The sequence below is a fragment of the Lycium ferocissimum genome, chromosome 9, assembly GCF_029784015.1.
Source record: "Lycium ferocissimum isolate CSIRO_LF1 chromosome 9, AGI_CSIRO_Lferr_CH_V1, whole genome shotgun sequence".
Taxonomy (NCBI): Eukaryota; Viridiplantae; Streptophyta; class Magnoliopsida; order Solanales; family Solanaceae; genus Lycium; species Lycium ferocissimum.
The window spans coordinates 59,963,182-59,990,867 of record NC_081350.1 but is presented as its reverse complement, the minus strand read 5'-3'; the positions used below and the strand labels follow the sequence as shown (position 1 = coordinate 59,990,867).

The window sequence follows — 27,686 nt, the reverse complement described above, 5'->3', positions numbered from 1 at the left end:
GCCTCTAAAAGTTGGTCCAAAATAATTGATGTTTCACAAAATCAAGAAAGTATTTAGTTTTCTTTACCAAATTTTCCCTTGACACATTTACATATCCAATAATAACTATGCCAACCTAAAACAAAAAGAAAATCATGATTAAGGGTATTATAGTCAAAATCCCTCATAATTCTTGGGAGTTAGTGCATTCAAACTTACAACCTCAATTATTTTGGATCGGAGGGAGTAGAAAACTTGAAAGATGTGTTGGCCCATTGCTTTAATCAAGGGTTCAACTCTTTATGAACTTAAAATTTTCAACTACCCAAATTAAAAGATTCTGCAAACTGTACCTAACGTATTGAGAAAATTCCCAAAACCTCCACAAAGGAAATGGAGCATTTGACTATCAAAAACCAACTGTTAGACCAAGTTTGTGATCACATCATTTATCTAAATAGTTTTAGTGTTTGTATAAAGAGTAGTAAAAAATTTAGATGAAACAGTGTCACGACTTAGTAAACGTGGAATGACGAGGCCTTTTTATAGGATAACTCTTAATAAGAGAAGGTAGATTGCAAAATTCAACATACGGTGAAATTCCATTATATTCGAGGAATCAAGAATTTGCTCGGAATTCCACAAGTTTTGCATCACACAATAGTGCAACTTGGGTTATAATTATCATAAACAGGTTGCACACATGGATAGTACTGTACACAAGGAGGGTTTGGTGGGCAACATGGTTTGCACTTTGCTTCTTCTTCCTTCTTCTTCTTTGCTTCTTCTTCCTTCTTCTTCTTTGCTTCTGCTTCCTTTTTCTTTTTTTCTTCATCTTTATTGGGAGGTTTCACTTCTTCAATGCTCACAATGTTAGAGCACTTGAATCTCTTCTTTAGGCACTTCATCAAATGAAAGGAATCAAACCCTTCTCCTGTCACCACCAAATGGCTTTTTTCCTTGTCTATATTCACCGATGTAACCCCTACAATGAACCGACACGGTCAATTTTCTGGATGAAAGAGGAAAAATCGGACTATTTGGGGCAGCTGGAGTGGGTAAAATAATATATTACGTACTATTAACAATATTACTGAAGCTGATCATGATAAAGTATGTGTATTTGTGTGGGCGAAGATACTCAGGAAGAAAATAATCTTCACTTTGGAAATGAAAGAATCGAGAGTGACTCCCGAAGACAATATTCCAAAAATCAGAAGTGACCCTAATTTACAATCGTACGGATTTAGTAGCTCAGTTCATTGGCTACCTGAACTTCCACCTTGCTGGTGAGGGTTTGAATCCCACGTTGTAATCCCCTCTCCCATTTCCCCTTCCCCTGTCCCCCATGTAATAAAAAAAATTAAAAAATAATTTTTAAAAAAAAACCTAATTTACAATCAGACTAATTAATCGTTGGAGGCTTGTGTGAGAGTTTGCTTGACTGCCCTAGCAGAATAATTCTGAGATTTTTTGGAATTCATACAAATTTCGAATTTAGAGACTTTGATCATTGAACCTTCAAATTTAATTTTAGGGGGTTAAAAAGAAAGAAGAAAAACTTATCATGCATACCTTTAATAGCTACAGCAATCTGCATTGCCTTTGATCTGCCCCCATCAGTAATGAGTGGGATATCAATCACTACCTTTTGCTGTATAACAGAGTGTCATTGGATTAGCAATGGATAGGATAAAAAGGGGAAAAAACAAACAAACAAAGAAAGCAAATAATTCAAGATTAATCTTGTTTCAACTTACCTTCATGTTTCAAAACTATATTTGGAGCCTTCTAGGAATCAAATGGGACATAAAAATGAAGGGACATTAGGAGGGGCAGAAGTGACCTATATAAGAGATTCTTAAGATATTAGAAATCTAAGACATGGATGTATGTGCACGAACAAACTAATGTACTAATCATTACCCAAGAAGCCAAGTCAAATGCAAAATTTTCTCTCTTAATTAAGATATATAATAATTTGTTAGCACATAGAGAATAAAAGAATAATAGAGGGAAATTAAGATTAAAGAAAAACAATGATGTGAACCTTATTCGTAATCAAATACGAAATTTATAAAATATACTATTGAGGGAATAATTCGTTGCCAAGTAACATCACTGAAGTACTACCTCAACCTGTTGTTTATTAAAATACCAAGGAGGGAGCTCCAAAGTCTCCTTAGTTAACTAATTAAGTTCTTGTCTCTCATCTCACATACTTGAAAAAGATATAACACCGTCAGTAGCATACCAATAATTAAGCACATTAAAGGACAAAGAATATGGAAAAAGAAGAGAAGAAAAATTGTACTTATTCAGTAGAATTTAAATTCGTTTGGAAAATCGAGAGCCGATAGTGAAAAAGATATAACATAGTATTATATAAGCATAAAAAAACAAATTAAAATTTGGTTTCTTAAAAGTATTGCCTTACCCTAACGAAATTATTCTTATAATTATGATATTATTCAAGCTTCGGGGAAACTAAATTTTGATTTTGGTGAATTTCGAATTTTTATTACCTCCACACTCCAAAATATAAGGTACAAGAAAAATGAAATTGCATTACAACGGAGAAATACATATAAATCAAAGTTTAGTACACCCTTCCGTTTCAATTTATACGAGGGTCGACCTATTTGGGGAGTCAAACAACTCTTTCTTTGACTACAATTTCAATCATAGATTCTTCGAGTATTTTATAAAATTTACATAATTGAAAACTATATAAGAATTAGTATAAGTTTGCATAATTAATAATTCACAATATATGAATAGAGTTGGAGAAAATCGCAGTCAAAGAAAAAGCTATTTGAACCCTAAATAGGTCAACCCTCGTATAAATTGGGACGAAGGGAGTACTAATTAAAAAGAGAAACTACAAAAATGACAATATAATTAGAGTTGTTTTCCCGTAGCTATGTTTTGCATATTTATATTTCATAGTTGGTTTTTAGGTGTACTTGAATACACTTTCCATTTATATTCATAGCTAGGTTTTAGGTATCCCCGCCTGTATTTGAGTGTATTTAAATACACTGCTCATGTACATATGTATATAAATGAAACAAACAACACATAAAATCAAAAATCAATTCATTTGGCAAAGATACAGTCAAAATACGTATTCTGCCATATACATATGTATATAAATACACATACAATTGTATTCAGCTTTTGCAGTACGTAAACCAATTCATTTGGCAAACATACAGTTATAATACAGTCAAAAGGCAAACAAACAGTTGTAATACAGTCAAAATGTATTCAGCCATATACATATGTATATAAATACACATATAATTGTATTCAGTTTTTATGGACGTAAACCAAATACATTCAAATACATATATACAACTACACATAGCTACGAAATGTAATTAACTTAAATAGTAGTTATAAACCATAAATACCTCTTATAATTAGTTATGCCGCATAAATTTTCCAATTAAAATTACTAGGTAAGACCAAATCAAAAACTAAGAGACTTGAGGTTATTCCGTCTTCCCTTTTCAAAGCCAACCTTTTGAACTTTGAAGAGGTTTTCGTCTTGTTTCATTATTCTATCTTTTCGTTTGTTTTATCAATACACACAACGCACTTCTGTTGGTTGATTTTTCAAAGATAAGTCGTTTATCTCTTTAAAAAAAAGTTTTATATATATAAGAGATAAAAAAATAGATTCATGTGACATTATAGAGAAACGTCATAAACTTGGTGGAACCAAAGATCGTCGATTTTATTAGAGTTCTCACTTAACCATTTAAAAGATTAATTGAACTCCAAATAATTGATGTATACAACTTTTTGTTTAACTAATCATTTGATAAAGGTTTATCTTTTTTCTTAGGAAAAGGAAAGGGATGAGATCACTTTTCATTTTTTGATGAGCAGGGGATGAGCTAATTGAGTTTGCCATAACTTACATTTGCTTTGTCACTTAAAGTTCTCACGCTTGGGTTCACCCAATACAAAAACCACAGCACAACCCAGCTTAAGGCAAAAGTCGTGGCTTACACCCCGTGAGAGCCTTCTATTGGACTAACATACTTCCTTTTGATCTCTCCCATACTTTTATATCAAAGATGCGAATGAATGACTTTCAAATTTGTTCATAATGATCAAATTATATCTGAACATATTTCTACCTTTCCGGCCATTCTCGATACAATTTTTAAATATTAAATTTTCTGTTATTTAAATTGTTTGTCTCCATCACTTGTAATTATTTATCATTTAAAGAATGACTGATAAAAAGTCCACTTTGTACATCTGGTATTCCAAGGATCTATATTTCAAAAGTATATTCATAACCCCATAGGTGTTATTCCCTCCCAGTCCATCCAATACAATGACAAGCTTTCCTACGAAGAGGTCCAACCGGCTAGTTTCTGGGAAGAATTAACTAAAGGTGACTTTTTAGTTATGAAATTAGTATAGGTGACTTGTGGGGACCATTTCATCTCAAAACCCATTTAAATATGGGATTAAGATAATTGAGGTTCAAAGTATATTTTTTAAAACTTCTTAATCTTTTATAAAATACAAAAAGATCCCAACTTAATCCAAAAAACCCACTAGCCCCCCTTCTCATCCTCCCACCCCTCCCCCCAGCCCCACACCCCACCCCCTACCCCCAATTTTTTTTTTTAATTTTTGATATTTTTTATTTGCTTTGTCACCAATCCCCCTCCTCCTCCCACCCCTCCCCCCACCCCCCTAATTATTTTTTTTAAAAAAAGTTTTGATATTTTTTATTTGCTTTTTCACTAGCCCCTCTCCTCCTCCCACCCCTCACCCCCCCCCCCCCCCCCAATTTTTTTTTAAAGTTTTAATTTTTTTTTATTTGTTTTTTCACGGCCCCCCTCCCCGCCCCCGCCCCCTTCCCCCCAAAATTTTTTTTTTAATTTTTTTTATTTGCTTTTTCACCCCCACCTCCTCCTCCCCGCCCCGACCCCAATTTTTTTTTTTTAATTTTGATTTTCTTTATTTGTTTTTTCACCCCCCCCCCCCTCAAAAAAAAATTAAAAAAACAAATTTGATTTTTTTTTACCAGCCCCCACACCTCCCCCACCAAATTTTTAAATTTTGTTTTTTGATTTTCTTTATTTATTTTTTCACCCCCTTTCTCCTCTCGCCAACCCTGCACCCCCCCACCCCCCGTTGACACCCGATTTTGTCCCCCCCTTTCGAAATTTTCATTTGCGAATAGTTATATATACTTTACCATAATTATTTACTCTCATTAGTTTGGTCGTTTCCCACTGTCCAACTTAGTCATCGTTATTATTGTTATTATTATCATTATTATTATTATCATTATCATCATCATTATTATATTACAATTATTTTATTATGCTGCCAGCACTTAATATTATAATTATTAATATTTTTATAACCGTCGTCTTAATATTATTATTATTATTATTATTATTATTATTATTATTATTATTATTATTATTATTATTATTATTATTATCATGCTGCAAACACCTAATATTATAATCGCGATAGTCGCTTTTAGCATTTTTTTTTACCCCCTTTATGTAAAACGCATCGCATTTATTTTATACAATTAAGCAATGGCATTTATTTACTTTTAAACTTCATCGCGCAACTATTATGATATCGTACAATTTGTCACTGTCATATAACTAGTAGTAATTATACTTCGCATTGTATAATTTATTTATTTAAGCATTTGCTAGTATATAATTCATTCAAGGTTGTTAAATCATTTTCAAAAGGCCAGTCCATTTTAGGCCCAATCGAGAATCCCCTTTTCATCAGCCCACATTGTCTTTTTCATTTCAGCCAAGCCCAACTACCCGGCCCACTATTCATTTCATTAGGTTTTGTATTTCTTTTTGGTTTTCAGACGATTGGCAGCTTTGCCATTGTCGTCTTCCTCCTCTTTCCACTTCAACGGAAAAACCCTCCCCTCTCCAGCAAATTTCAGTGGTTTGTCACGACACTTCGGGAAATCTCGTATATTTTTTCGTACCCCCCCATCTCGTGATTGGAAGGTCTCTTTCTCTCCTACCTCCAACGGATATAGTCAACACTAAGATCCAAAACAACTCTGATTTTCTGAGGAAAATCGGCTTTTCAGAGCTGATTTTGATTTCAAACAGCTTTGATTCTCGCCTTGGAGCCAAATTTTGAAAACCCGAAACCCTAATCTGAGCCTATAAATACTCGCTTTTAGGTCATTTGAAAGAGGTTCTTTTCGCCTCCTCTCCCCCTTTCAACTTCCAAATCGCCTGTTAAGTCTAACCTCCAAATATTACTCTTAAAATCATCTTCGATTTCTTTTGGATCTCTGTCCGCTTTAGTCGTGGAGAAGGAAAAAGGGCGATGAACTCATATCTAAAAAAGGGAGAGAGCCGGTAGCTTCACAAAGAAAGAGATAAGAAAGCAAAAACAAAAATAGTCAAGAAATTATTTTTGATTTGGGGATTTATTTTAATCCGAGCAAATTGGGTTTCGTCGCGTTCGAGTATAAATCCGAGACCCCCGCACCAGTTCACTGCACACAAGAAAGGTCAGTGCAATCCCCTCCTTTCATTTTAGTTCGCTTCGACTTTGATGCATATTTGTATTCTCTGTTGTGTATTTACTGTGTTGCAAGTTTCGAGTTCGATACTATGTTGAACTTTGTTTGCCTGACGTTGTAAGAATAGGAAATCACGTTCGATGTTGTGAAATAGGAAGTTATATTTGTCTTTCGATGATGGTTGTTGCTTATTTAGTATATCCAGTATTTTGCTTGGAAATATGGTTTAAGGTCTCTGTCGCACTAATCGTCTAAAGGCATGAGAAATTTCTTGTTTTGGTTTAAGATATTCTTCTGTATGGTCCCGTGAACTGTTGAAATCCTATTTAGGCCGAGTTGGAGGTTTGAAGGCATAAACATCATCCTATTTTGAAAATAGCTATTTTCTCGTACGTGCTAGTCATTTCTAATGCTCAGTCCCTATTTAATCTTATCTTCCTCGTCTAAAACTTTTGGCTGTTAATTCGAGTTCATACATAAGAGTCATGACTACTTTACATCTCATTTAAACACTTAATATTGAATCTATCCGATAACTTGTGAAGCACTTGTTTAGTCTTCATTGACTAAACCATGAATTTCCTCCTCTTAGTATCGTTTCATTCAGTTCTTCCTGTTTTCCAACTCCTGTAGTTTAGTTATGTTTTAATTCTGCCCCTGCTTCAGTATATGATCTTCCTTCTCTTTTATTCTTTCCGCAATTTCTTGTTTCTCTATGTGTTATGTGTTATGCGTTTAGTTTAAGCATGTCGGTTAATTTAAGTTAGCAGGATAATTTGTTTATGGCCTAGTTTTGGATTTGTTTAGCTCTTGTGTAGTTTGCTAGCCACGCTCTTTTTATGCTAGACCAGCAGTCAAAGCATGTTGATATGTTATTGAATTAGCTGAATAATGTCAGTTATGTAGTTAAGCTTGTCTTACGCGATTCTTGTAGTTTTATACGCGGGGGATGACTTAGTGTAGCCTGAAACGTATGGGCGAGGTCTGTTGAGCGTGGTTCATGTGTTGGTTTAACTTGTTTGAATTGAATACGTCTTAAATATTACGTTGGTCTGGTCTATTTAAAGTAGGCATGTATGGTATGTTAGTCGACTCATGTGTTTTGGTTAGAATAGATTAGTTAACTGCTGTGTAATGATTTGATAAGCGTGTTGTAACTTGGAAATCTTGAAACCGTTGATTCGAATCTCGGCATATATGCCCACACTATGACTACAATGCTATGCTAGATTGATTATCTGAGATTGAAAGTGGCATACATCTGCTGCATTTATCTGAACACTTCCATTTGCTAAAAAAAATGATCCTGTGCTGCACTTTGGGTTTGCTACACCTATAGTTGAAACTGCCATTTTTGCAAAAATAATAGAACTCAAACACCAGGGGTTTTGAAGCATTTCCAGACCCTTAACCTGTCGAGTTCAAGCTTAAGATTTAAATTTGATTTCTGTTTTGTGTGGCCGAGTTTGTTTAAAACCGAACTTTGGGAGCATTTTGGATTTTTTTTTTTTCCAAGTCCATTTTATCTGGCTGCATTTAAAGGAAGTAGTACTCTCTCATTTTTGGTCATGTCCTTCTGATTTTCGTGTTCTATTCTTTAGTTGTGAGTTTAGTTTGAGTCTTCGTTTGTTTAAGTCCTAATGTTATCTTTCGGGGCCGAGGCAACAGAATATTTTTTTTGAAGATTACCTGTCCTTTGTTTAGTTGATCCTCCTAGAATGGTCCCAAGGTTTGTTATTTGAATTTAGTTCAATAGAATGATTTGTAATTTGGGTTCATTAACCTCTGAAAAATCAGATCTTTTTCCCTATTTATGGATATTGGTTGTGTAGTCTCTATTTGAATTTCTTGGTCTTTGTTGGGTGATAGTTTGATAAAGCTTAGCTAAAAGAAGATGTAGTGTGACAATAATTATTGAGAAGTCCAGTAGAAGTATTTAATTTCTCTTCAACTTCATTTTCGGTCTGCATATGTGGTCTGGTTAAGGAAGACATTACCTCTTAAACTGCTATTCAAATGTAATTAATTGTAGAATATTTAAAAGAATGGCATGTCCTTCTAATTAATTGACAACAGGTTCCCATGGTAATCTCTAACATATCCTGGAAGTAATTAAAAGACGGGATCGTAGAATAGAAAGCAGAGCTGCTCCCCGTTATCAATCGAAGTCTTCTGTTCTTAAAAAATAATTTCGGGATTTTGGCTAATTTAGTAATAAGTCCAGCCTTGTCTTCACTTTTGGGAAAACATGATGGATCTGCCTAACAGTGAGGCACTTTCTTTATTTTCCCTCAAATGCTTGAATAGAAGTTTAGAATCATGCGGCAACTGATTTTTTTTTTCGTATAGTCTTCATATTGGCTTTTAGCTCCACATTATCATTCTTGGTTATAATTCGTCTGATCGTTTTTTTTTAGTAAGATTTGAAGTTTTTGCTTCACGATATGGTTCGAAGTTTCTTTCTTTGAGTTATGAAATTTTGCATTACTAAATGTCTAGACTCATACTAATCCTTTTCCTTTCATTTTTTTGCATGATCACCGCATACGAGTCCGAGGGACTCGTTCGTCTCCCATATTCGGTGTTGGGCTAAAAGCCCAACGAAATCTTCTCCGCGTCCAGCCCATCCGCAGCAGTCTTTTGCATAAAATCTCTGCTGGGCCGAGGCCCAACAGCAGTCAAACAGATCCGCAGCAACATATTGGGCCGAGGCCCAACAGCAGCTTCATCGCAGCAACCCTTTTTAAATGGGCTGAGCCCATTTATGTTTTCGCGCCTCATTTGTTGTGTATTTTATGACTAACATCTTATCCTGTTTTACTTTTCTTAACTTAGATGAATTTTAGTAAATTAGTGGGTTTAGCTTTACTATAATGGGTAGTAAATTTAAGAAAGGAACTTACCATTAATCCCATAAGATTCATTTTCTTCTTTTTTTATTTAAGTTATTTATAGTATTCGTAATATTTACTTCTAGAACAATCGATGGCATAAATTCATATTTTCGAATTAAAGGAGCTATATGCTTATTATTTTCAAAACATCACTAATATACAAATATAAGTTCAAGAATTTTTATAAATAATTTCTTCAAAACTTATCAAACTATACGTATTTTAGCCGAATACGACTAATAGAGTTAGAGGAGGAAAACTCATTACCTTTTTGCATTTTATTTTTTTCTACATTATTATATTCATAATATAATTTTTATTCCAAATTTTTAAACTCGCTAAGCTTTCTTCTAAAAGGGTTTCTATTTATATGCAAGTCATCGTATTTTGTAAACTTTAGTTTAAACGACGCTGTTATTCAAAATTTTAGCAAATATTTATAAGTCTTATTTTAAATGGCATTTGAAATTTTCTTTTATGCAAGATTATTATATTTGGTACAAGTTTTATTTTAAATAGCATTTTTAAAGCCTTAGTAATATTTATGAAATATTATAGCATCATTGCATTTTTCCTTTAAAATCTTAATAACCTTTATAAGTCTTATTAGCTTTTAAAGTTCTTTTCATAAATTATCATTTTCTTTAAGCTTTATTTTAGCTAATATTATTTTTTTCTTTGAACTTTGGTAATATTTGTAAGCCACTTTTTTAAAATTTAAACACTATATTTAGTCTTAATTAATTAACCTAAGTTTGACCGGTAAACCGTAGTTAACGGATTCTAAAGGATGCCTAACCCCTTCCCTTTAGGATAATCTAGAACCCTTACCTAGAATTAAAAATCAGACACATCATTGATGGAGGTATAGTTAGGTTTTACCTTAGTTAATAAAATAGGTGTCCTAATTCACCATTAAATTAATTAGGTGGCGATTCCTTAAAATAAGCAAAAGAGGAATCTCCAATATGTTGTATTCTATTTTAACCCGGTTTAAATGGGGTATAACACCCCCCACCCCCCCAAAAATTTTTTGAAAAGTTTTTCTTTTTGTTTTTTTACACCCCCCACCCTTCCAAAAAAGGAAGTTTTTCAAAAAATTTATTTTTTTTGCACCACCCTCCCCCCCCCCCTCCCTAAAAAATTAATTTTGTTTTTTAAAAAAAAAACCCGTCCCCCCACTCCAAAAAAAAATCTTGAACGGAAGTTTTGATTTTTTTTGTTTTTTTGTTTTGGGTTTAGGAAAAATTTGGATAAAATTTAGGTTGTTGTTGTTGTGTGTTTGTAGTGAAATAGAAGGTTTTTCTGTTGTTGTCCTGGTATGGTTCAGGGTTTAGGAAAAGATATCCAACATATGATTTTTTTGTTCTTGTCCTGGTATTTATCTGGTTCTGTCTATAGAAGATATCCAACAGATTTGTAGTTGTTGCAACAAGTTCTACAATCTGTTGCAACAACTACAAATCTGTTGGACATAGCTTCAGTTATTTGGTTCTGTTTGTAGAAAATATCCAACAGATTTTTAGTTGTTGCAACAAGTTCTACACTTGTTGTAACAAGTAGACAATCTGTTGCAACAACTACTAATCTGTTGGACATAGCTTCAGTTATTTGTTTCTGCTTGTAGAAGATATCCAACAGATTTGTAGTTGTTGCAACAAGCTCTACACTTGTTGCAACAAGTAGACAATCTGTTGCAACAACTACAAATCTGGTGGACATAGCTTCAGTTATTTGATTCTGTTTGTAGAAGATATCCAACAGATTTGTAGTTGTTGCAACAAGTTCTACACTTGTTGCAACAAGTAGACAATCTGTTGCAACAACTACAAATCTGTTGGACATAACTTCAGTTATTTGGTTCTGTTTGTAGAAAATATCCAACAGATTTTTAGTTGTTGCAACTAGAGTTGTTCACGGTTTTGGTTAAAACCAAAACCAAACCGAAAATTTAACTAAACCAAATAAAAAAACAGACATTTGGTTTGGTTTGGTTTTAAATTTTAAAAACCGATAATATTTTAGTTTGGTTATGGTTCTAGTAATAAATAACCGAACCAAACCAATAAATTATATACATAAATTTTATAATTGTTTATATGTGTAATAGTAGTTTTTCATAACTAATTATAAATATTTTGTCCTTTATGTTATTTGTGAATGATGTTTATGAACTTATTTATTTTGATTAGTTGTGGTATTTGGAGCCAAGGTGGTCGTTGAACAATTTCTGTTTATGAACTTATTTATTTTGCTTACTAATTGTTGCAATAGATGGATCCAGTAGAATTGCTTGGTTGCTTAGTTGCTTAGTTGTTACAACAAATTACTGACCTTGTTGGAAAAAAAAATCAAAAAATTACTTAAATTATTGTAAAAACTAAAAAATATGTCGCAACAGATGAGTTAATTGTTGCAACGAGATCATACACTTGTTGAAGAAGTTGCAACAAGTTACTAACTGTTTCAACGGATGGATCGATTGTTTAAGCAAGTTGACTAATTGTTGCATGTGCATTAATCACTTTGTTTGAATTATTGCAACAACTTACTCATATGTTGCAGGTATATGGCAACAACTTACTCAATAGTATCTCATATGTTGCAACAACTTACTCATATGTTGCAAATGGTATCTTATATGTTGCAAAAACTCCTCCATTATTGCAACATATTCACGATATTGCTAATCTGTTTAAATAAGTTACTAATCTCTTTAGACAAATTGCCTAAATGATTAACAGATCATACAATTGTTGAAGAAGTTGCAACAAATTACTAACTGCTTCAATAAGTTACTAACCCGTTCCAACAAGTAACTAATGCTTAAACAAGTTATTTAATCCGTTGCAACGAGATAGTACGATTGTGGAAGAAGTTGCAACAAATTACTAACTGCTTCAACAAGTTACTAATCCGTTCCAACAAGTAACTAATCTGTTTAAACAAGTTACTAATCTGCTGCAACAGATCATACAGTTGTGGAAGAAGTTGCAACAAATTACTAATGATTTTAGTAGATATATATATATATATATATTGATCACTAAATATAGTTGATTTCCATTGTTTATCACTAAATATGGGTGAATCAAGTAGTTCACACCAATTCACTCCAATGATCACTCCATTTAGTGCGTATTGGACTTAGTTGATCATCTATACCCAAAACACCATCAAATTACTTAAGTATATATATTGATCAATAAATATGGTTGATTTCCATTATTTATCACTAAATATGGGTGAATCAAGTAGTTCATATCAATTCACTCCCATGATCACTCCATTTAATGCGTATTGGACTTAGTTGATTATCTATCCTGACCCAAAACACCATCAAATTGCTTAAGTATATATATTGATCAATAAATATGGTTGATTTCCATTGTTTATCACTAAATATGGGTGAATCAAGTAGTTTCCATCAATTCACTCCCATGATCACTCCGTTTAGTGCGTATTGAACTTAGTTGATCATCTATCCTGACCCAAAACACCATCAAATTGCTTAAGTATATATATTGATCAATAAATATAGTTGATTTCCATTGTTTATCACTAAATATGGGTGAATCAAGTAGTTCCCATCAATTCACTCCCATGATCACTCCGTTTAGTGCGTCCGGACTTAGTTGATCATCTATCCCGACCCAAAACACCATCAAATTGCTTCAAAAGATATATATTGATCAATAAATATGGTTGATTTCCATTGTTTATCACTAAATATGGGTGAATCAAGTAGTTCCCATCAATTCACTCCCATGATCACTCCGTTTAGTGCGTATTGGACTTAGTTGATCATCTATCTTGACCTAAAACACCATCAAATTTCTTAAGTATATATATATATTGATCAATAAATATGGTTGATTTTCATTGTTTATCACTAAATATGGATGAATCAAGTAGTTCCCATCAATTCACTCCCATGATCACTCCGTTTAGTGCGTACTGGACTTAGTTGATCATCTATCCTGACCCAAAACACCATCAAATTGCTTAAGTATATATATTGATCAATAAATATGGTTGATCTCCATTGTTTATCACTAAATATAGTTGATTTCCATTATTTATCACTAAATATGGCTGATTCCCTTTATTGATCACTAAATATGGGTGAACCAAGTAGTATCTGTTGCAACAAGTGTAGTATCTGTTGGAACAACTGTAGTATCCTTTGTAACAACTGTGGCATCCGTTAAAAGAATCGTAATATCTCGTTCTAAGAATATACTTAGAATTGTCCATCTAATCCATGAAATTACTATCTAATCCATTAAGGATGTTATATATATATATATATATATATATATATATATATATATATATATATATATATATATATATATATATATATATATATATATATTCATCACTAAATATCGTTGATTTCATTTGTTTAACACTAGATATGGGTGAATCAAGTAGTTCACATCAATTCACTCTAATAATCACTCGTTTTAGTGCATACTGACTTAGTAGATCATCTTTCCTGACTCAAAATACTATCAAATTGATTAAGTATTATATATTGATTACTAAATATCGCTGATTTCATTCGTTTATCACTAAATATGAGTGAATCAAGTAGTTCACATCAATTCACTATAATAATCACTCGATTTAGTGCATACTGACTTAGTAGATCATCTTTCCTGACTCAAAATACTATCAAATTGATTAAGTATTATATATTGATCACTAAATATCGTTGATTTCATTTGCTTATCACTAAATATGGGTGAATCAAGTAGTTCACATCAATTCACTCTAATGATCATTGGATTTAGTGCATATTCCTGATTCAAATTACCATCAAATTGATTAAGTATTATATATTGATCACTACTTATCATTGATTTTCTTTGTTTATCACTAAATGTCATTGATTCCCTTTGTTGATTACTAAATATGGGTGAATCAAGTAGTATCCGTTGCAACAATCCGTAATATCTGTTGCAACAAGTGTAGTATCCGTTGCAATAACTGTAATATCTGTTGTAGCAAAAGACATAGTTGTTGAACAAGTCCTTACTCTTGTTGGATAAAACACAACAAGTTACCAACTTTCTGTAACAAGTCACTCCACTTGTTGGAAAAACCCCAACATGTAACTTAGTTGCTGCAACAAGGCACATCGCTTGTTGCAACAGTTGTATTGCTTATTTGCTCGGAATCTTTTAGCAAGCTTGGATAAAACACAAGTTACTAGTTGTTGCAACAAGTCTGTTACTTGTTGGATAAAACCCAACAAGTTCTGAGTTGTTGCAACAGATTCATTAACTTGTCGAAAATTCAACAATTTATTAACAACACACACATTTGTGATTTGAACACGATCAACATATCATATAAACCAAGTTCACAAGCACCAAGAGCAGAAATTAATCTTCTAAAAAAGAATAACATTAAAATGTCATAAAGTTCCAACAAATAACTGTTATTACAACACAGTGCAATTAACAACTATGGAGCATTTCGGCTTGGACAACAACTACAAATCATTGGATATTTTCTACAAAGCGTAACCAACAATCGAAGCTATATCACATGTATTTGTAGTTGTTGTAACAGATTATCTACTTGTTGCCACAAGTGTAGAACTTGTTGCAACAACTATAAATCTGTTGGATATCTTCTATAAACATAACCAGATAAATACCAGGACAAGAACAAGAAAAACATTTATTGGATATCTTTTCCTAAACCCTGAACCATACCAGGACAACAACAGAAAAACCATCTATTTCACTACAAACACACTACAACAACAACCTGAATTTTATCCAAACTTTTCCTAAACCAAAAAAAAAATAAAAAAAATCAAAACTTATTTTCAATATTCTTTTTGAGTGGGGGAGGGGGGTAGTGCAAAAAAAAACTTTTCAAATTTTTTTTAAAAAAAAACAATTTTGGGGGGGGAGGGTAGTGAGGGGTGGTAGGAGGAGGGGCTGGAAAAAAAAAAAAAAAAATCAAATTTTTTTTAATAGTTTGGGGGGGGGGGGGGGGAGGGATGGGAAGAGGAGTGGAGACTGGTAAGAAAAAATTAAAAAAAAATTTAAATTTTTTTTGGGGGGTGGTGGGGGGGGGGGGAGAGTTGCGAGGAGGAGGAGGAGGAGGAGGGGGGGGGGTGAAAAAATAAATAAAGAAAATAAAAAAAAAAATTCATTTTTTTAGGGTGGGGGTGGGGGTGGGGGATGAGGGTGGGGGTGGGAAGAGGGTTGCGAGGAGGAGGAGGAGGGGGGTGAAAAAACAAATTAAAAAATTTTAAAAAAAATGTTTTTTTTTGGGGGGGGGGGGGGGGGGGGGCGGGGGTGCGGGGTTAGGGGGTTGGGAGGAGGAGGGGGTGAAAAAAAATAAAGAAAAAAAAAATGGCTGGGGTGGGGTGGGGGCGGGGGGAAGGGGAGGGGGTGGGGGCATGGGGTCGGGGGCGGGGTCTGGGCGAGGGTGGGTCAAAGTGTTAAAAATAAAACTTGAGTGCAAAGTGTTAAAAATAAAGTTGAAGGTTAAAGTGTCAAAATAGAAACTTTTGGGCAACTTCAAAATCCCTTAATCACTAATAGAAAATTATCAGCTCTACCTAATAATTAAAACTTGAGTCACCTATACTAAAATAAAAAACTAAAGAGTGACTAATAATTAAATGCCCCTAGTTTCTGTCAAAGATTAATTTTTGGAGTCATTCCACAGAAAAGAGAGTCCGGAACCAAAATGCCCAAAAAAAAAACAGTTTCGACCAAAATACCCCAACAAAAAAAAATGTTACGAAAATGCCATTTACTGCGCTAAAGAGTTAACGGACACGGCTCCGTTAACTGCTATAGCGCAGTAATTTACTGCGCTATAGCGCTTTGTTTTTTTTTTTTCCTGCTCTTTTGGTTAACCCTTCTTTCGTTACACTTTTTAACGTACTTTGACCATAGATTAATCATGCTTCGGGACCGAAACTTCAATATTTTATATAGAACCCTACTTATTTTTGTGCGATTAATTAGGTAGGATCAACACATCAAGGATACACAAAAGTTCGGATGACCGTTTTAGAGGTTGAAAAGTGCTCGAACGCTATTTTCGTTCAAGGCTCGGTGACATTAGCTTGAAGTTCTTTACGAATACTTAAACTTGTTCATTAATAATTAATTAAAAGTTAGTCAAAATGGCAGCGTTCATGCAAAAATCATAAACTAAATTAAATTGCATCATTCATAACCTTGAGTAGATGAAAATACTTAACACACTAATTCATTAATAAGAAACCCATGATATATTAAAAATACAATCACAACATTCTTGAAAAAAACTTAAACATACTAATTAATACCTAAGAGATGTGCCATCACCACTAGAGGTACTTCCACCACTAAAGTTTCCTCCACCCCGAGAGGTACTTCCACTGCGAGATGTAGTTTGACCACCATGCCGTAAGGGACACTTGCGCTTATCATGACCAACATAATTGCAAAATGAGCATTTTCGAGTGTATCTCCCGGTGGAACATCCATTTCATTATGAATATGCGAGTATGCATTCTTTCTGAATTTACGGATAAATGCTTTATTTGCAACCATTGAAAATGGATCTGGTGGCCAATAACTCTCACTACCAAGTGGGTAGAACCTTCCAGCATACGTTTTTACATAATTTTCAACCGTATATTCCTCAGCCATGTAAGAGGAGGCGTTCTTTCCCATTGTGATAAAACACTTGAAGGCGTGAGAACATGGCATGTGATATGATGTTCCTCTTCGCCTAAGTATCCCCTTCGCCTAAGTTTCTTTTATTTTTTATGTTAATATAATGTTCCTCGCTGTTATATGCTGATATTTTAAATTTTTCAGGTACCCTATTAAAGACTGTATTAGAGCCGTCTTGAAAGTATATAACAAAACTGTCACTAGGAGGAAGGCGTATCTTGGGCGTAGGCGTGCACATGAAATAGTCTTCGGCAATTGGGAGGGCTCTTTCAAGACGTTGCCAAGATACATGGCGGCTCTACAACACTTCAATCATGGTATTGTTGTTGAATAGAAGCTCAAATCGAAGCCTGGTGTGCCCGGTAATATTTTTGATTTTGTATTTTGGGCCTTCAAACCATGCATTGATGGGTTTGCTCATTGTCGGCCTGTAATATCAATAGATGGAACACATGTGTACGGGAAGTATGACATAAAGTGCTAATAGCAATTGGAATGGATGCAAATGGAGCTATATTCCCTCTAGCTTTTGCAATTGCAGCTAATGAGAGCATTAGTACGTGGGGTATGTTTTTGGACTACTTAAGGCAACACGTTATTAAGGATCGCATGGGAATATGTGTGATATCAGACAGAAATGCTGGCATATTGCACAATATGTTCAATTTGCAGGGGTGGCAACCGCCCTTTGCCTACCATCGTTATTGTCACGACCCGAACTACGGGCCATGACGGGTATCCGGGGCTAACCACCGAACATCGCTCATGCTGCTACTTATCTGATCCCATTCATTCTATATACTCATAATCATGGAAAACTATTAACATTTGAAACATTTTTTTTTGTAAACATAAGCCCTTCGGCTATCAAAATAATATATATATATATATACAAGAAGACTATGGAACCATACTACCCACACTGCGTATCTACGAGCCTCTACTGGAGTACTTAGCCATAAGGACGGGACAGGACCCCGTCGTGCCCAAAATATATACACAAAAGACTACCTCAAAATAGCACCTCCCGGAATAAGGAGGGCTCGGTATGTCGCCGATAGCTCCTATGGATCCGCAACGTCTCCCTGTGCGCACTGTGGGCATGAACACGACGTCCAAAGAAAAGGACGTCGCACGAATATTGTACCGAGTATGTAAGGCATAAACAATAATAGAACATCAATGAAATAGGGAGACATCAAATGAGGAGCAACTTTGTACCGATTCGTATCATAAAAGAAATAGTGATACGCTTACTCTCATAAACATCATCATGTCATGTATGCATAAGTGTATAAGCCGCCCGACCATATAGGTGCGGCGTGATAATCAATAACATTAGCCCGCGTCGTGCCTCCCGCGTCGGGGTATCATCTCATGCCGTCCACTAGTGGCGCCGCCATGCCATCCGGCCATGGTGTATAGCCGCCCCGCCCGTATAGGCGCGGTGTAATATATCATATGCTCATAATAGTATGCTCATAACAATATACTCATCATAGTAGGCTTATCATAACTCATCATAATGCATGCATAGAAACTCATAGATAATCATACTTTATCGGGGTGACATAAGGTCGTGGACCCCCGATTTCATTATGGCGCATTCATAAGCATTCTGCCTCACCTTGAAGGAACAAGCATAAGGTGAGTGTATATAAGGATCAACATCAATAGATTAATGATAACAGCCTTAGCTTTATAGGAACATCATGTCATGGGCTATAACTTCTTTAGACTTAACTTATCATCAACAATTTTCATACTTGCCTTATCTTTCTTCTTCTTTATCTTATACATGTGTAGCTCCTTATAGTCATGGACTCATCGTCATTTCGTCGCGCTCATAATATATGTATTATCTTTCTCTCGTATGGCTATTCATGAACGTGGGCTCTTAGTTCTTCGAATTTAGGAGATTCATGGAGGGGGAAAATCATGCCTTGGAAGGAAAGAGACGAACATCATATGATGGGTCTATCAACCATGAATAATAGCACGGAATCGTATAAAGGTCATTAACTTTGTAGAAATCTTGTATCATAAGTTTTAGGATCTCTAGACTTGGGCTCATCATCACATTTATACATACCTCCTAGCTCCCTCTCATAGTTCTTTATGACGTAGACTCATCATTCCCAATACATACATATGTGTAGAAGTCATAGAAAGATAGGAGGGTTCATACCATAGAGTCATGCCTTAGAAAGAAGGGACTAGCCTTACATACCTTTGTCGTTTAACTATTTTATCGCTTGCTCGTTCTCCTTCAACGCTCACGTTTCTACCTTCAAGAGAATTCGCATCATCATTAGCTAATCGATTATAAGAACGTGCTTACTAAAGCTAGAGAAAATTGGGCAGCATTTCCTTTATTTATACAACTTTCTCCATATCCCATATCAACTCCCAAACAAAGCCCCTAATAATATCCACCATATCATCACAATAGCCTTTATTCAACTACATTATCCTTACTTCTCAATTCACTTCAATTTATCCATATTCATGGTCATATCACACAATTTCGTTCATTCATATAAAATGTCTATTCCATGTTCTCAATATCATTTATAACATGATTATAATCATAATGTATCAAGAATCATAACTCAATCCAAACATTTACTCAAAAGTGACACTATTCCCCCATTCCTGACCCATTTCCTATTTCCTTAGATAATCCAAGTGTTTCAACTTTCAAATACCTTAAACAACAAGGAAAGGTCATAAAACTTACCTTAGATGGCGTAGGAATGAACCTTGGGTGCAAACACTTCACTTAAGAAAAATCCTAGTTTCACCTTCACTTGAATTTCTTGGCTTAGATGAACTTTGATGGGTTTCTTACACTTCGATTCACTTGAATTCTTGTTATTGATCTTTGATTTCCTTTGTTTTCTTGTGGATGAAGAGTAGAGAGATTTCTAGAGGGTTCTAGAGAGAAGTAGTGTGGAAATGAAATGAATTAATGAATGTGGGTCTCCCTTTTAATGACTTAAAATCTGATCCGTCGGGCAATTCGCGCCCATTTTGACGGGCCGTATAAATTCCTACGGACCGTCAAAATGGTCCGTAGAACTGCCCAGTCAAAAAATGGGTCACCGTGACCATTTGACTCTGGGGCCGGGTCCATTTTACGGACCGTAGGATTTCCTACGGACCGTCAAAAGTCCTACGGGGCGTTAAATGGTCCGTAGGATTTCTCTCTCGGACGGACCGTCGTAGAATGACCATAACTTTTTACTCAGACCTCACATTGACGAGCGGTTTGTTGCGTTGGAAAATAGACTCGATGAACTTCAATTTGAAAAAAAGAAACACACCCATATTCTAGGAGATATTCCCCCACCAATGTGGACCAAAATTTTGTCCGAAAATTTTGCCAAGTTTTACCAAAGTTCCCATAAACTCAATTCCTTTATTTGTTTGTTCTTAAATCCTTATGGAACCTTCTTAACACTTATTTAACACTTCATTAACAATCCAAGAGACATTATAACTCTTCTCCAAAAATTCATTAAGTCATCGTTAATTCGATACTCGTAAATCTTGCCCGACACATAACATATACCTTGCTTTCCTTAGCAACTTTCGTCTCCTACTTCAAATGTCTTTGAAATCTTATTTAGAATCATCAAATGTTATTTCTTACTTATCGAAACACCATATACTTCGTGCTCTTCGTTCGCCTATTCACTATGCATCAACGAAAAATTTTCCGAGGTGTAACAGTTATTGTTTAAGGCATTTGAAGGCAAACTTCCAAAAGGCATATCGAATCCCAGCACTTTGCAATTGGATGTGGGCGGTACACGCAACGAGCATCGGGGAGAAGAAGTTTAACCGCAAATGGACATTATTAGGCGGGCGAATGAGGAAGCCTTCCTTTGGTTAAATGCAGTTGATAAAGACAAATGGACATTACACAAGGATGAAGGTAGACGATGGGGTATGCCGACAACAAACGGCTACGAGTCATTCAATGGCTTGTTGAAATTTGCACGGGGACTACCCGTCACCGCAATGGTGAGAATGACATTTAAGCGAGGTTGTGGAGCGGTTCGTCGCAGATCAAAAGAGGCCAAAGCACATGCGAGAAGGTCTAAGATGGATGCCAAACCGTTAAAACTATTCGAGTACCACAAATATAAGGTTCAGAAACATGATCGGATGGAGTACACCCCTGCAGAGCGCATATTTGAACTCACAACAAGTGTGCACCAAGGTAAAGGAGGTAACGTTCACACAATTTGTGAGATTCCAAGAACATGCACATGCGGCAAGTGGCAAACATATCACATGCCATGTTCTCACGCTCAAGTGTTTTATCACAATGGGAAAGAACGCCTCCTCTTACATGGCCGAGGAATATACGGTTGAAAATTATGTAAAAACGTATCCGGAAGGTTCTACCCACTAGGTAGTGAGGGTTATTGGCCACCACATCCATTTTCAATGGTTGCAAATAAAGCATTTATCCGTAAATTCAGAAAGAATGCATACTCGCATATTCATAATGAAATGGATGTTCCACCGGGGAGATACACTCGAAAATGCTCATTTTGCAATTATGTTGGTCATGATAAGCGCAAGTGTCCCTTACGGCATGGTGGTCAAACTACATCTCGCAGTGGAAGTACCTCTCGGGGTGGAGGAAACTTTAGTGGTGGAAGTACCTCTAGTGGTGGTGGCACATCTCTTAGGTATTAATTAGTATGTTAAGTTTTTTTCAAGAATGTTGTGATTGTATTTTTAATATATCATGAGTTTCTTATTAATGAATTAGTGTGTTAAGTATTTTCATCTACTCAAGGTTATGAATGATGCAATTTAATTTTTTTTTTTTTTTTTGCATGAACGCTGCCATTTTGACTAACTTTTAATTAATTATTAATGAACAAGTTTAAGTATTCGTAAAGAACTTCAAGCTAATGTCACCGAGCCTTGAACGAAAATAGCGTTCGAGCACTTTTCAACCTCTAAAACGGTCATCCGAACTTTTGTGTATCCTTGATGTGTTGATCCTACCTAATTAATCGCACAAAAATAAGTAGGGTTCTATATAAAATATTGAAGTTTCGGGGTCCCGAAGCATGATTAATCTATGGTCAAAGTACGTTAAAAAGTGTAACGAAAGAAGGGTTAACCAAAAGAGCAGGAAAAAAAAAAAAAAAACAAAGCACTATAGCGCAGTAAATTACTGCGCTATAGCAGTTAACGGAGCCGTGTCCGTTAACTCTTTAGCGCAGTAATTTACTGCGCTAAAGGCATTTTCGTAATATTTTTTTTTTGTTGGAATATTTTGGTCGAAACTGTTTTTTTTTTTGGGCATTTTGGTTCCGGACTCCTGAAAAGACCACTTAAGAAGCCTAGTTAGACATGCTTGTACAGGACCCACACATCATATATAAATTGTCTTATATTTATTCCAGAAAGGAAGTTCTTAAACAGTGAAAAATACAATGCCACATTAATTTTCGTTACTTTCCTGAGTATTTAATAAATACCTACAAAGCATAAACATGATTTTAACTTGTGGGTTTTAACGTCCCACGCCCCAGACTCGGTTCAAGAAGAGAGAATCATTCCTCCATCACTTTCCAACACCAAGTTAAGTGAATTTAACTTGATTTAAGTTAATACATAACACAAAATTAACTTCCAAAACACAGATTTTTTGTTAGATTCTCAAATCTCCCAATTTTCATCCAAGAACTAAGGGTTGCACTTTTGAGTTGTTTGGGGATATCTAGCACTACCCGAGTGATACATACTGCTCTACTAAGCTTATGGGTAAGGTGCTTATGCTTTGAGGGTGATGGGAATGAAACAGGTGTATCAAGATTCACCCTGGGGTTTAGATTGTGTGGGATCTTTGAATTGGGATGGTTCTCTAATGGACAGTTACTCTTTAGGTGCCATCACGACTCTCGATTTTTGGACGTGACATATCAGGCCTCAAGTATTTTGGAAAACTCTGTGGTGCTACAATTTACTGACATGTTGGAGAAAAGTTCATTATATTCAAATGGTGTTCCTCAGCTGAAGAAGCCTTTGAGAAATTGAAAAGAGCAATGACTCAATGTTGACATTAGTGGACAACAGTAAGGTCTTTCTGGTGGAGACTGATGCTCATGCATAAAAATTGTTATCTACTCTACTAATTGACCCTCTTAGCCACAAGCACTACACATTGTCTTGACAAGTTATAAGGTAAAAAGGCAAGATTTACATTGGCCTACCATGGGGATAAAGGATATTATAATAGTTGCTTACCACTAGGCACCCAAATTGGAGGTCATTCAGGTCGAAAGAGGACACTAAAGAGAGTGCAACCTACTGTTACTAGCCCAACATGCACCTAGATGTCAACAAGTTGGTCTTAGAATGTGACATATGCCAAAGAGTTCAGACAGTGAATGTTCCTTATATTGGATTGCCTTTCAGCCTTCACCAGTACCTTAACAAGCTTTGAAATCTATTGGCATGTATTTCAATGAAGGACTTGCTACAGCAGAAGGTAAGGATATAATGGTACTGGTAGTAAGTATTGATGCATTTTCGGCCTCAAGCATCCTTCCACTGCATCCTAAATAGCTCACATCATCTCAGACAATATCTACAAGCTCCATAGATTACCATAATATAGGTATATACTCACAAGCTCTTTCACAAGTTGGACTCGAACCAAAGTCTGTAGGAGCAAAAGACAGGCGCAGAGAACAACCTTCTACTTTGATCGTGAAAAAAAAAAAAAAAATGAAAGAAGGGAACAGACAAGTACAAGGTCTGCATTAGTTTATTTTGGCGTCAATGCTTTCAAGGATCAGGCACAGAACTTAAACATTAACTTTGGTTACCACCCACAAAAGACTCAATCAATGTTCCTGAAACCAACTTGAGGGCAATGATTGTGCAGCACCCTGAGAAGTGGATGGCTTGGTTACCACTATCTTAGTTGTGGAACAACCACACTGCAGTCAATTGCACACTATTTGAAACCTTGTATGGATTTGCTCCTCCCAAGTACCTCTGTGTCCTTGCACAATCATTGCCAGTGTTGTCAAAGGTGCGCTTAAGCCCTGAAGCGAGGCTCTAAATATGTTGAGCGCTTCGCCTCGCTTTATGTGCGCTTTAGTGTCATCATCAAGGCTCTAAGAATACTTTTCCTTGCCAATGAGCCTCTCTTGAAGAGGTTACACTAGATAATTGATATTTCACTTTATCGTAATGTTTTTACAATTTCCTTGTCCATATATTTGTTCTTCATGGGCATTATTATTAGTCTTGGACTAAACATGTGTATATTCGTATATTTACACCATTGCGCCTTTTTTCAATGAAGCCCATGCTTTTTCTGCGCTTTTTGCTTTTGATAACACTGATCTTTGTGTAGTCAGTTGATGAATTATTCAGGGCATATACACAGACAATGGCCCAGGAGCTGAAGGAGTATCTAGCTGAAGCCCAAGCAAAGAGTGAAATACTCTGTTGACCAAAGGAGAACAGAGCACAAGCTACATGCTGGGGACATTGTATTTGAAAATTCAACCTTACACAAAAAGTTCTATGGCCCAATAGAGGAACTTTAAACAGAATTCCAAGTACTATGGACACTTAAAGGCTATGTTACTCGGATTCTTCACCTTCGGTGCCTCACCCGTGTCGACACGACATGGTTGTGGGTGTGGGTGTGGGTGTGGGTGTGGGTGTGGATGTGGGGTCTGTACCCGATCTGGTGAACCAATTTTGGGTACTTTGACCAAAATCGAGGGAGAAATTCCGGACAGATTCAATGCTTTATGTAATCAAAATAAAAGCTATGGTGAAATTGAAGAAAATGAATAACTTATATATAGAAATTTCTATGTCACTCCTTTCCTTTTATCTCCTTCCGAGATTCTCCTCTTGATCAATATTTTCTCCTCAAGTTTTCCACATAATATCTCATAATTTAAGTTTTATAACTCTATTTTTAGAATTTTGAATTATCTTTTGCCGAATCCCTGCACCCGTATCCATACCTAGAACCGTACCCACGGATCTTAAAATTTAGATCATGAAGAATCAGACCTCTAGATCCGTACCCGTATCCGACACCCGCACCCGCACCCGACTCCAAACAACATAGCTTAAAGGTGCTGCAAAAGCATATAACAAGTCGTATATAAGCTGGAACTTCCTCTAGGTTCCCATGTTTATTCAGTATTCCACGTCTCTTTCTTGAAGAAGGTTTGATACAGGCATGACAATACACACAAAATCACCTAATTGGAGATGGACAGTTCCTCAGTAATTCACTGATCATTTTGTAGACGATGATGGTTAAATGCAACAATCTAACTCCTTTCAAGTCTTAGTGCATTAGTCGAATCAAACCCCAAGAAAAGCCACTTCAAAGGATCAGGAGTTCATGATGAATCACCTTTTGGAATGAGTAGCTACAGTCTCAAGGTCAAGACTGGATCGAAGATGGGTGGAATGTAAGGGCATCATTTCTCATTAGTAGTTAGTTAAGCATTAAGTGGGAAGAAGGAATAAAACAACAATTTTAGAGCAATCCAAAAATAAGTTAAAAGAACAATGTCATCTTGGCGAAGGAAGAGAAAACTTAAGTTAAAAAGAATGACATCATTTAAGCAAGGGAAGAGAAAACGACGAGGCTACCCTCATCTTTCAGATCTGGTTAGAAAGCATCATATGACTCATATACTCAAAAAACTTATCAGATTAGATCAACGGATGAGAGGTTCACTTTGCCGATTCAAATTGCCAAAAGAATCTTTCAGGCAGACCGTGCTTCACAATTCTGTTATCCTCTTCCTCAAATTTCGGTCTCCTCCCTCCCTCTCTTTCTCTGTCTGTCTTCTCATCCCTAGCCAGTCTGATCTCTTTTAGGTATAAGTTGGCTTAATTGGAGTGGAGACTCAAGTGAAGTTAGAGGCTTAGAGCAGTGTTCAGGCATTTTGCCCTTATTCATTGATATTATTAATTGAACAGTAGCTGAATCAATTAAAATGCTGAAACATAGTGTTTGCTACCTAAAAACTAGCCACGATCTCATTCAATTGAAGGTTCATTTATTGCAAATTTCACCAACCCAAATAGGCAGCTCGATGTGATACATGAGTATTTTAATATGGAACTATACTTTCAGAAAGTCTAATAATAAATCAACTTCTACAATCTTGAAGTAAAAAACAAAGAGTTGAAAACAACAACCCCAGTGTAATCCCACAAAGTGGGGTCTGGGGATGGTAGGATGTACGCAGGCCTTACCTCAACTGATTTCTAGCTTAGTTTTTTTGCTACCATCTCCAGCTCTCGAAGTTGGAACAAGCATACAAGTTTTTCTTTCACTGTAATGGACCATATAGCTGTGTTGTTCACTAATTCAAGAGCAAAATGCATTGTTCCACCTGATAAACTCTTAGAAGCTTAAATTCATTTCTCTTATTTCAGTGTCGACCCATAGAAATCCCAAAAACCACCATTCCCCTGAGCTATATGTTTTTCATCTTCAATACAAAAGACACACGGTAATGTACAAACCCAAATATTCAAGAGCCGCCAGAGAAGGTAAGAGATGCAACTATGCTTCATTCACGGTAAACCAACACATAACAGAGGCACAAATTTCTCTGAACTTTACCCAAACAAGACATACTAACTGGGAAAGCTCAGGAAAAACATCTGAATATAAAATAGCTTGGTCTGCCTGAAAGTAGCACCACCAGGAGACTTTAGCATATATAATGATGCCAACAAGATGGGCAAACTGTGCAGAAAACAAATAAGAAACTTTGTAATAAGAGAACTCGAGATATTTGAAATGTCCGTCATAATCAAAGAGCCTCATCACAAAAACATAGCACGACCCACAAATTTTTAAGTGACTAGGTCGTAAAACAAACAAATTATGTGTCTCATATATACACCAGTAGAATTGCTAACAGTGGATATACACCCAACCTAGGGAGATAACTACGAAAAGGAGAGAGAACGAATAAATGTCAAAAACAAAAGAAACAAAAACATAGAAAGCATGAATCTTAAGCTAAGTTACTCTGACTCTTCGAAAGTGTTGCCGCACCCGTGTCGGATCCTCCAAAAATACACTACTTTTGAAGGATCCGACACACACCCGACGACATTTTAGGAGAGTCCGAGTAACATAGATCTTAAGTAAGACCATAACGTCACATGAATTTCAACCACCGGAAAAACAAACTTCCCCATTATCGTTATGAATTACTAACCACATGCTTAATGCATCTGACTATTGTACTTTAGAAACAAAACAGAAGTTGCCACACATTTAACATGAGAACAAATCAGGTTGGAAAAATCTTTTTCGTAGTCGGTTTTCTTGTACAATAAATGCAGCAAACTTGTTCTGAAACAGGGGATACAGGACCTATTGAGTTGCTAAGAAGCTTTTAAACTATCATACTAATAGATAATATGCCTATTTTAAAGTCATTAAGCTCTGAATTCTGGTGAAGTAAAAAAATTGAATAGAACGAACAGGGAATTGAAATCTGTAAG

The 27,686-nt window shown here is 35.6% G+C and overlaps 1 protein-coding gene across 2 annotated transcripts; it reads right to left on the bottom strand.

Moving 5' to 3' along the window:
- Positions 1–498: 498 nt before the first annotated feature.
- On the bottom strand, positions 499–26,554 carry LOC132031415 (heavy metal-associated isoprenylated plant protein 47-like). Of its 2 annotated transcripts, XM_059421374.1 has the most exons (4): positions 26,418–26,554; positions 1,740–1,825; positions 1,555–1,633; positions 499–964 (listed from the first exon to the last, which is right to left on the bottom strand). In XM_059421374.1, the coding sequence occupies exons 2-4, from the start codon at positions 1,743–1,745 to the stop codon at positions 633–635; spliced, it is 417 nt and encodes a 138-aa protein (XP_059277357.1). In that variant the 5' UTR covers positions 1,746–1,825; positions 26,418–26,554; the 3' UTR covers positions 499–632. The 2 variants fall into 2 exon arrangements, with proteins under 2 accessions (XP_059277357.1, XP_059277358.1); XM_059421375.1 differs by lacking the exon at positions 1,740–1,825.
- Positions 26,555–27,686: the final 1,132 nt, after the last annotated feature.